Source organism: Molossus molossus, unplaced genomic scaffold (genome assembly GCF_014108415.1).
Source record: "Molossus molossus isolate mMolMol1 unplaced genomic scaffold, mMolMol1.p scaffold_m16_p_1, whole genome shotgun sequence".
In the NCBI taxonomy this organism is placed as follows: Eukaryota; Metazoa; Chordata; class Mammalia; order Chiroptera; family Molossidae; genus Molossus; species Molossus molossus.
In genome coordinates, this window is record NW_023425344.1 from 170,055,057 (window position 1) to 170,066,215 (window position 11,159).

The 11,159-nt window shown below is 55.2% G+C and overlaps 1 protein-coding gene across 2 annotated transcripts; it reads left to right on the forward strand.

The window, feature by feature from the left end:
• The first annotated feature begins 7,183 nt into the window (after positions 1 to 7,183).
• NKX2-1 (NK2 homeobox 1) lies at positions 7,184 to 10,653 on the forward strand. 2 transcript variants are annotated; one of them, XM_036239884.1, is made up of 4 exons: positions 7,184 to 7,267; positions 7,654 to 7,790; positions 8,481 to 8,866; positions 9,770 to 10,653. In XM_036239884.1, the coding sequence occupies exons 1-4, from the start codon at positions 7,184 to 7,186 to the stop codon at positions 10,504 to 10,506; spliced, it is 1,344 nt and encodes a 447-aa protein (XP_036095777.1). In that variant the 3' UTR covers positions 10,507 to 10,653. The 2 variants fall into 2 exon arrangements, with proteins under 2 accessions (XP_036095777.1, XP_036095784.1); XM_036239891.1 differs by lacking the exon at positions 7,184 to 7,267 and adding an exon at positions 8,238 to 8,382 and having other exon boundaries at positions 7,710 to 7,790.
• The last annotated feature ends 506 nt before the right edge of the window (positions 10,654 to 11,159 follow it).

The following is an 11,159-nucleotide window of genomic DNA, read 5'->3' on the forward strand; positions in this document are numbered from 1 at the left end:
CTGGCTTGGGAGTTGCTTCAGACTAATTTAATCCCTCCTCTTTCCCCAAATTCATACGTTGAAGCCTTCAGTTTCAATGTGACTCTAACTGAAGATAAGACATTTAGTTGGCAATTAATATGAAATGTGTTAAATGAGGTCATGAGGGTGGGGTCCTAAGCTGACAAGACTCTGGCTGTGTATGAAGAGGAAGAGAGAGAGATCTTTCTCCATCATGTGAAAACACCATGAGAAGGTGCCTTGTGCAAACCAGGAAGAATCTTCACCTAAAACTGAAACTTCTGGGACCTTGATCTTAGATTTCCCAATTTCCCAGAACTGTGAGAAAATAAAGTTCTATTGCTTAAGCTACCAGTCTGTGGTATGTTGTTATCCAGCCCAAGCAGACTAATATAAGAGCTAATGAGGTTAGTAGGATAGTAGGAAGGGGGAGATGTTTATGCCATTCACCAAGACCAAGAACATAAGAGGCAAGTTGGGGCAGGGTAATGAGTTCAGATTAGTGTATGTTCCTTTTGGTGAAAATTCACAGGAGGACATAAACAACTGGAAATATAGGTCTAAGTTCTGGAGAGAGGTTTACCTGGAGGTACATCTTTAGGAACCATCAGCAATTGGTGGGAGGTGAAGCTATGGAGATGGGTATACGCTGGAGGAGGAAAGTCCTCCAACAACAAAGAAGAAATGACCAGAGACAAAGGAAAAGAACCATGCCTGAGTGGTGACTCTAAAGCCAATGAGAGAATTTTGAAAAGAATGGATTAACAATATCAAATGCTGTAGCACAGTAGGCACATTTCTAGGGACATGTCTAAGCATTTGGCGTGGTCCTTAAAATCAAGAATCTCAAAATCAGTGTAGCTGTTTGGCATGGCCCTTAAAATCAAGGACATTAAAATCACAAACATATGAAACAATTAGGAAACCATTCAATTTAGGTGAATTGTCTCATTAGCATAACAGAGAAGTGCAATAAAGATTCATCCATTTGTTCCACATATTGAGCTCCTACTGTGTGTCAGACATTTAGTTGTTGGAAGAGGCGATCGGGCTTTTAAATAGGAAGAGTATGACTTTGTTATGGGGATGGGAATAGTGATATTCTGGCTAAGTGGAAAAGAACAAAAGCAGAGTAATTTAGACATACAGGGAGGGAGGTGGAGAGAATTCAGTCTACAGAGAGGGAATAATTGAGGAGAAAGCCTGGCTGGGTGAGTTGATGTCAAAGATTAGAGGGCTGGAGGGCACCCACCTTAGTGTAGCTACAACCAGAAGAATTCTTTCTCCAGCGTGTTTTAGACATTCTGCACCTACTGTTGCAACAGCAAACAGCGCCCCCTTGTGTCAAGCAAGTAGAGCCATTGCTTTCTGCAGGCTTTAAACATGAAGTAAGTGCAAGCTACTTCACTGGCCACCAAATATGTGTTCAATTGCCATCAGATATGAACGGGAAATTCTTATGAGATTCCGGGCTTAAGTGTTCGCGTTTCCCGCCAAAGTCGCTAGCAGCCCGGGTAAAGCATATGTAGAGGAGGGCATTAAGTATCACAGCAGCTACCACGGCCCTGATCTACACACCAGATCTTTCAAATAGCAGGTGTAGGAGGCTGGGTGATCCCAAGAGTTGATCAAAACCTGTATTGCAGTGGCTTTGGGTGGACCTGTTAGCAGCTGGAAATGTGGTCCGGTAGATAATATCGTGGCAGATGAACCATTACCAGTCTCAACAGTACAAGTCTTTTTTTTTTTTTTAATCCTCACCCGAGGGTATTTTTTCATTTATCATCAGATAGAGTGGGAGGGAGGGAGGGGGAGAGAGAGAGAGAGTTGCCTCCCATACCAACCGGGAATCGAACCGCAATCTAGGTTCTTGCCCTGACCGGCTGACAGGGAATCGAACCCACAACCTTTTGGGTGTACGGGAGGACGTTCCAACGAAGTCAACAGGCCAGGACATCAACAGGACCTGTCTTGCCCAAAGGACCTAGTAACAAAGCTTCCAACAGGACCATCCTGAGGATGAAGATTCCCCAATGTCCGGAAGAGGGCGCTGCGGATCTCCTCGGTCTGCATCTGTCAGACAGACACCGAGTCCTGCGCCGCGAGTGGGAAGGCAGCCTTAGTCACGTCTCAGAAAACCCACAGCCGCGGAGATCTTCCGAACAGTGCCTGGGGTTGCTACTAAAGCTACCTGAAACTTTTCTCAAATGTTGGGAGCTGGAGAAAGAATGGGAGGTTGGAGAGGAGAAAGGAGCAGAGGAAGAAACCACCGGGCTGCTAGCGACTTGGCGGGAAATACGAACACTTAAGCCCTTGGGCGCTCTGCTGGGCTGCTGTTTGATGGGAGATGGAAGGTAGACAGAGCTGTGGGTTTCCGACATCTAAAGTTGAATGAGGTTGTACAGGTCCTGGGGCGAAACAGCTTTGCTGTCATGAGGATCCTTCCAGCGCCTATCCTTTCTGTCTGAACAACAGCTGCAAAACTTTCCTTCGAGCTGCACGCGCCTCAGATCACCTCCGTGGGTGTCCCTGCTCCTTAGGATGGGGGCTTCCCCTCTGTCCAGAGTGTTGTGGAATCACCACCATCCACTCTGGCCCGCTTAGGGGCTCTTAATTTAAACAATAACGATGAACTGGGAGGAAACAAGCTGATTTGCTGTAGGACTCAGGCTCAGCTAGTGCATCTGTCTCCTGCAGTGCCCCGCACAGGCCTCGCTGCGTCTCCAAGAAGTTGGAGGCCCACGCTCTTCCTCTCTGTCGTGGTTTCCCCGTATTTCAAAGAGTACTGCTAGCGCTGAGTCCCCCAATCTCTCTAATTAACCCAGTCCCCAAATTCGCTTTTACCCCAGACCCCTTCCCGTCAGGGGACGCCCCTAGAGTAAGCGGAGAGGGTAGGGATTCTTGACTATACCTTGAGACAAATTGAATCTAGGCTTGAATTGTGTGATATGAAAATAAGTCGGTTTCAAGACCACAGGGCTCAGCCTCTTGGAGGGCCTGCCCTGACGGAAGACAGGGTTCTTTGATCCTGAGGGCGAGACTCTTCTCCAGGAGGAATCTGGCCTTCAATGCACAACCTCACCTCCTATTCCATCCCCGGAGCAGGCCTGTGCAGAGAGGGTGGCACAGGAGCCGCGTTCTGACATCCTAAGGTCATACCCCCAACCCACCCCATCCTCAGGGTCTACCCTGAGGCTACGGCTTGAGGACAGCGTCCCCAAAAGGAAGATCGCCCTCAAAGACCCTAGATGGTCAAGCTGAAATGGGGAGCACCAAAGGGAGCGCGCTCTAGCGCAGGTCTGGGAATAGCTAGCTCTTCCTTGCTTCCTCGGGAAAGCCTCCCTGTGCACACCCCCGGCTGCGCGCAGATCCTTGAGAGCTTCTGGAGTCTGGTGTCTGGGGAAAAGCCCAGCAAGGTTCTGTGAAATCCTTAAGTGGGAGAAAGACGCCCTCCAAAGGATCCTCTTTCCGTTCCTTGGATCTCGAGATGGAGAGCTGCGATCTCCAGCGCCGGCCTGGGTACTGGTTTTTCACTCCCTGGGCCGACTTGCCTCGAGGGAACCTGGGAGCCCAGCTCAGCCTGGCTTTAGAGGAAGACTCACCGTCCGCGGGCCTGGGCCTGGGAGCAGAGGAGGGACCCAAGAGCTTCATGCAGAGAGTTAGAGGCCTGGATTCAGTTTCTATAAACCCCAGTTAAAGAACCAGAAGTAATGACCCCTCTGTTAGCTAGCGATTTCTGTTTTACAAACTTATGCATGTGATCTCACACTTAAAGACTTGGATTCTTAGCACAACACAAGGCAGGTTATAATCACTTTTACAGCCTACGGAACAGGTGCTAAGAGGCTTTTTTTCCTTAATTCAACATTTCTTGAGGCACTGGAGGCTTTGGAGGATAAATAAAATAGGGTCTTGCCCTCGAGGAGGCGGAGGGCCAGAAAACATCCTCGTCTTTTTCTGGCTGTGACTGGAGCGGCTCTGGGGTGTGGTGGGAGTCCACTGAGCTCTACGTATCACATGGCTGGAAAGTGGCAAAGCCAGCTGGAACCCCCAGGCTTCTGACTTCTGCCTACCACCCCTGAGCACCTCAAATCAGGAAATGGGGTAGAAACCCATACACGAAGTTTCATTCCAACCTTCTTCTCTGTCTGGGTTGGATCCCGGATTAAAACTTGTCACCAAATAACTACATATTATTTGGGTGATTTATTGTTCATTTGTAAGCTCTGTGTGGGTAGAAGCCGCATCTTGTTTGTCCAAGGCTGAATGTGCAGGCCTAGCAGAGTCTGGCACAGAGCCACCAGCACTGGATAATTATTTGTTGAATGAATCACGAATTGCAAAACTCAGTGCAAAGTACCACCAGCAGAAAACATGGTCGCTCACAGCCCAAGAGGAGGTGTGAAGGACCAAGAAGGGAATTAGAAAAATGTGGGGGCGGGCAGAGAACAAGGGTTCCCTTCTCATCCTCCACTAGGTCTGAGCCCCCTGTATGAGTCCTCTGTCCTAAGTCCTCAAGGAAGTGACCACGGAAGGACAGAAGGGCAGTTACTTTCGGCCACTTGGGTAGTAAGCTAAGGGGGATGGCCACTCCAAGCATCCCTGACCCGGCCTGAGCCTGCGCCTCCGCGTGTCCTAGATTCCGGGCGGATCCGAGGTGGCAAAGCAGTGTGGCCCTGGCTGCGATGGGCGTGTGCGGCCGCGCCTCCGAAAGCTCCTTGAGGGATCAGAGCTGGGTCCTGCCCCGCCACCGCCCTACCACGCCCACCCCGCCCCGGAACGAGTTAGTTGAGGGGTAAAGAAAGACAAGGGGGGCCCTCTGGGGTGGACTCGGGGTTCCCAAGTTATCTCCCGCAGCCATGAAGAAATTACGTTTAAACCGGTCCCACCCTATCAAAGATGTGTCCAAGGGGCGGCTGAAAGGGCACTCTGTGATCAGGCAGAGGTGTTCGGATAAGGAGAGGGGCTCTCGAGGCATTTGCTTGAACAAACTCGGAGATACAGATATCAGCCTTTTTACCACAAGACACCTTATTTTTCGGGCTTATTGTTGGCAGTGCAGCGAATCTGGGAAAGAGTGCAGAGCGGTGTGTGTGTGTGTGTGTGTGTGTGTGTGTGTGAAGGGGCAGGGGTAGGAGAGGTGCTACAAAGGCCCAGGCCCAGTCGAGAGGAGGGCTGGTGCACGCTAGCTGGGCCGGGGGTGGGGGGACGCGGGGTGGGGGTAGGTTGCAGCACAATCCAGGTTTGGGGGGGGGGGGGGGTGGAGCAGGAGCGGTAGCCACACGCTCCACTCCCTGGAGCTCCCGCTCCTGCTCAGCGTGCCCAGATCCAAAGCCTGCCGCTTGGCTCCAGGTCCTTGTCCCCTCAGCAAGCCTGGGGTGGTGTGTAGGCGGGGGAGGGGAGGTGCTGCTGGCCACGTGCGCCCCTGCCCGACGCGGAGCTGGAAATCCACGGAGGGCCGAATGGTCGAGACGGCAGGGCTCCGGGACTGGGAAAGATACATCAATTCTTCCCTTCACTCAGATTCAGGGTCTTAAGGGCAGAGGGAGGTATTAATGATGACAATATAGAAATCTCCAGCGCTGACACTAAACTTAAAAATGTCCAAAGCTTCCAAAGCACTTATATATGCCGGATCTTATTTGAATCTCACCTTATTTGAACTTGTGAAGAAATAGCTTTATTTCTAAATTGCATTGAGATTAGGAGAAACGTTCAACGTGCTGCACTTGGTGTTTCTTACACTTACCAACAATATGACACAAGGAAGAGGGAGAGGGGGAGAAAAAAAAAAAAAAAGACGGGTCACTGGGAAACCCACTCTGCCTTGGCATTAAGATCTCACTCGAGATGCAGGCCTGCGGGTGGAGTCCCATCTGCAGATAAGATCTGTATTCAGTTTTGTTCACTCTCGTCGACCGCTCACTGAAGTCCAGCGTCCTTGTTCCTTAGGCTTAGACATGACATTGACCAAAGCGCAGTTGATGGGGCCTGAGTCCTTGCTGAGAGCGCCCCCCAGAGAAGCCCCTTGGAAGGAAGGGCAAGGAGCCGGCTTGGCACGTGTCTTCGCAGAACAAGAGACAAGCACCCACCTCTCTGAGCTGAGACACAGGGTTGCTTGCCTCAAAGCTGCCAAGGGGGCCGCACAGAAACGTGGGCCCACAGAGGAGGAGGGGGTGCCCTCATCTTTCTCTTCCCTACTAAAGGACGTAGGTGACTGAGGAAAGCAACTGTTAGTATAGAAGTTGGCTTTGTATTGAGGGAGTACAGAGACCTCCTCAAGGAGAGGATTGGAATAAAAAGCCAATAAAAAAACAACTTTCCTACTACAATTGCTATTAATGGAAAAGGCGCCTAACCTGCTGAATTATATCGTTCAAAGTGCCTGTTCATCATTGGGAGTTCCTTCTCTACAAGGAGGAGAAAGAATATTTGAAAACAAAAACCAAATTCGAGAAGCCTCCTTAACAGGCCCCCGCAGTGTCTTGGAGGCCCCAGCCCGGCCAGAGAGCTCTCCCTCCTCCCAGACCCTAGGGAGGAGAGGAGGCTAAAACAGCCAAAGGGAACACACAACAGAACAACAAAACATTTAACATCCCAAGGCAAAAATTGGAGTGGGTCTCAGGAATTGCTCCGCGCAGGGCTACGCCCTATAGTCCTCTCAACCCGAGGCCCAGGCCCAGCCGGAGTAGCGAGGCAGATGCCTCGGGCCTGGCCGGGGAACGCAGCCCACAGCTCCTCCTCTCCAGGAGCCCAAGGACCCTCAAGGCTGGGGGCTCACACTTGAAGCCTGGGAACGCGCAGACAGGAAACCCACTTCCTCCTAAGCAGTTTCTTCCTCGCCGGATGAGAGGCGTCCAATTGAAGCAGAATGATCCTCATCTACTAATATCCAGCGTGGCCACAAAGCGACTGGCCATTTACGCTGCCACTTTAAACAAAGATATTTGGTTATTCCCGGGGAAGCAAGTGCACTTTTGCATGGCTGAGCTCAGGGCGGACGAGAGCCTCAGCCCAGCCTCCCACCCGCTGGGCTGCTCGCGCCTCGAGATTCGCCCCCTCCCGGCCAGCCGGGTCCGCCGGGGTTCAGGCTCAGTTTACCCAGGACACTCCCTGCCCTCACCCTCCCTGAAGTATCCGAGGGGAGGTCAGCGTGGCCCTGGGCTCTAGTGCTGGGGCTGTGATGCCCTTGGAAAGTCAGCTCCAGTCCCAGAACCCCGCGCGTCCAGGCGATGGGCGAGGGTCGGAGACACCAGGTTTGTTCGAGGTGGGACAATTTAAGTGTTGGCCCCTCGCGTTAATCCACAACACCCCCCCCCCCGCCCGCCCCAAGCCTCCCAGCTCCACCGGCCAGTGGTGTGCTTGCCTTTGCCTGGGGGTGGGGGTGGGGAAAGGGAGCCGCGTATGGAGTGGGGGTGGCGTGATGCGGGTTTGAGGGGCTGGTCTGCCAAGAAGACCCTGAGCTGGGAGGAGGGGAACGCGGGTATCTGGGCGGCCTTCCGCCGGCAGCAGATCCCCTGCTCAGCGCCCCCTCCGCCCGCCGGGAATCTCTCCTGGGTAGAGGAAAAGGGGGCGGGGAGCAGAGGTGTCCCTCTGACGGTGGCAGAAGAAGCAGACAGACTGACAGACACGCAGCCAACAGTGCGGCCCCAGGGTTTGTCCCGACTCGCGAGCTCATTTGCTGGCGTTTGGGGCTCGGCGACGCGAAGCCCGATGTGGTCCGGAGGCAGTGGGAAGGCGCGGGGCTGGGAGGCCGCGGCGGGAGGGAGGAGCAGCCCCAGCAGGCTCAGGTGAAACCCCCGACCCAGTCCTTGGTCCCATCCCTCTAAACACCTGTCTCTGTCTGGGAAACCCCGACCAAATTGGATAGTGGTACACTTTGTAACTCTGAAAGTTGGTTGCAAAGCAGCATTCACCTTCCTTCCTCACCACCCTCCCTCCTCCTCGGCTACTCCCTACCCCACCTCTTGCCCTCCCTTTCTCGGTTCCCTCCTCCTTTCCCTCCTCCGCCCCCTCCCCTGCGCGCCGCCCGCACCCCACAAAATATGGGGGTTGGGGTACCCGGGGGAGGGGGGGAAATGCTTCGGGTCGCGTCTCTGCTTCTCTCTCTCTCCCTCTCCCCCTCTCTGAGACCTAAAAATCCTGACAAGTGAAACTTAAAGGTGTTTACCTTGTCATCAGCATGTAAGCTAATTATCTCGGGCAAGATGTAGGCTTCTATTGTCTTGTTGCTTTAGCGCTTACGCCCCGCCTCTGGTAGCTGCCTAAAACCTGGCGCCGGGCTAAAACAAACGCGAGGCAGCCCCCGAGCCTCCACTCAAGCCAATTAAGGCGGACTCGGTCCACTCGGTTACGTGTACATCCAACAAGATCGGCGTTAAGGTAACACCAGAATATTTGGCAGAGGGAGAAAAAAAAAAGCAGCGAGTCTTCGCCTTCCCCCTCTCCCTTTTTTTTCCTCCTCTTCCTTCCTCCTCCAGCCGCCGCCGAATCATGTCGATGAGTCCAAAGCACACGACTCCGTTCTCAGTGTCTGACATCTTGAGTCCCCTGGAGGAAAGCTACAAGAAAGTGGGCATGGAGGGCGGCGGCCTCGGGGCTCCGCTGACGGCTTACAGGCAGGGCCAGGCGGCACCGCCGACCGCGGCCATGCAGCAGCACGCCGTGGGGCACCACGGTGCCGTCACCGCCGCCTACCACATGACGGCGGCGGGGGTGCCCCAGCTTTCGCACTCCGCCGTGGGGGGCTACTGCAACGGCAACCTGGGCAACATGAGCGAGCTGCCGCCGTACCAGGACACCATGCGGAACACCGCCTCGGGCCCCGGATGGTACGGCGCCAACCCAGACCCGCGCTTCCCCGCCAGTAAGTGTGGCTGCCCCACTGCGGGGCCGCGTGCTCAGCGCGGGAGGATTGGGGAGAGCTGCCCGATAGGCGCGGCGCCTGCCGGCTGTGCGCCGGGCATCAGGGTGGGCGGCCCGGCAGTGGCGCCAGGGAGTCGGGCGAGGGAGCTGGGGGTTCTTCCCCTTGCTGGGCTGAGGGGTCCAAGAGACACTTAGTAGCGGGACTTGAGGGGAGGCGCAGGTAATCGGCGTCTCCCAGATGAGGCCAACTGGCAGCTCTGCTCTGCGCTGGAGACTTCGGAGTGCCGTCGGAGGCGCCCCCCTAACTGAGGGAGTCGGGGCAAGCAGGGCGCCTAGAGGTTCGGCAGGAGGCTGCCGTGCCGGGACGCGCTCAGGCCGGCCTCGCTCCAGTCTAATCAGGTGGGAGGGCGGGAGGCTCCAGAGCAGGATCTAAAAGGGCCAAGCAAGTGCCAGCACTGGGGCTGACAGGAGAGAGCAGCCAAGACGCAGAGCGTCTGGGGGCTCTAGGGCTCTAGCTTTCTGAACACCTCTCTCTCCTAAGCTCCCAAAGTTGGGGTCTTACCGTCGAACCCCACCTTCTGGCCTGGGCCCACTTCGCCGCCGGTGGCCCGTTAACTCCGCGACTCCGGCCAGGGTTGGGTGCGAAAGGAACAACTGTGCTTTTGGGGTGGAGCACTGAGACTGAGGGAGGTAATCCGGGTTGAGGTGGGAACTCTCCAGTCAACCCCTCGACGGCACGGCCAGGGCAGGAGCTGGCGATCCCCGCTGCTGGGCTGCTCAGGTTGAGGCGGCCTAGGTGAGGAGGGCGCCGTCGGGGCCGGGCCTGGCCGGCCGAGGGCGAGGAAGGGAGAGGTGGCCTGGCCTGGCCTGGCCCCGGCCGACGCTGTGCGTTTGTCGCTTACAGTCTCCCGCTTCATGGGCCCGGCGAGCGGCATGAACATGAGCGGCATGGGAGGCCTGGGCTCACTGGGGGACGTGAGCAAGAACATGGCCCCGCTGCCAAGCGCACCGCGCCGGAAGCGCCGGGTGCTCTTCTCCCAGGCGCAAGTGTACGAGCTGGAGCGACGCTTCAAGCAACAGAAATACCTGTCGGCGCCGGAGCGTGAGCACCTGGCCAGCATGATCCACCTGACACCCACGCAGGTCAAGATCTGGTTCCAGAACCACCGCTACAAGATGAAGCGCCAAGCCAAGGACAAGGCGGCACAGCAGCAACTGCAGCAGGACAGCGGCGGCGGCGGAGGCGGCACTGGGTGCCCACAGCAGCAGCAAGCGCAGCAGCAGTCACCGCGCCGCGTGGCGGTGCCGGTCCTAGTGAAAGACGGCAAACCCTGCCAGGCTGGCGCCCCGGCGACTGGCGCAGCCAGCCTGCAAGGCCACGCGCAGCAGCAGGCACAGCAGCAGGCACAAGCCGCTCAGGCGGCAGCGGCGGCGATTTCAGTGGGCAGCGGAGGTCCCGGCCTGGGTGCACATCCAGGCCACCAGCCGGGCAGCGCGGGCCAATCTCCGGACCTGGCGCACCACGCCGCCAGCCCCGCGGCGCTGCAGGGCCAGGTCTCCAGCCTGTCTCACCTGAACTCCTCAGGCTCGGACTACGGCACCATGTCCTGCTCCACCTTGCTATATGGTCGGACCTGGTGAGAGGAGGCTGGGCCAAGCCTAGCCCAGCACACAGCCTCATGGCTTCCCCTCCTGCCCGCTACACACACCAACCACCCGGCTCTCCAAGCGCTTCAGCTTTTCTTAAGACCCGTCTGGTTTAGACCAAGGGAAAAAAACACAAAGGCCAAACTGCTGGACGTCTTTCCATTTTTTTTTCTAACATTGTGGGATTTTTTTAAAAAAAAAGAAAATAAAAACAACCTAGCAAATACAATTCTTTAAGGAGTCTTTAAACAGAGAAGGACATAACGAGAACAGCTTTCTCGGTATCTTTTAGGTGATTCAAATGGGTTTTCCACGGTCGGGCGGGGCATAGTTTGGAGAGGGCTGTATGCTGACACGGCTCTGGACTCTAAAGATGAAAACTTCACTCTGGGTACACTGTGCCAGCAAAGTGGACTCGCTTGTAAATACCAGGATTTCTTTGAAGGGGAGATGGGGGCTGGGGAGAGGAAGGACACTTCCACAGAACCCACTTGTCATTGACACAAAGGAAATGTCCCCCTCCGGCTACCCAGACTCAGCCTGCCGGCCCTGGCTAAAACTGTTTTATGTTTGATGTGAACTTGTAGCTGTAAAACACTGTCAAAAGTTGAACTAAATGCCTAGATTTTAGTACTCTGTACATTTTG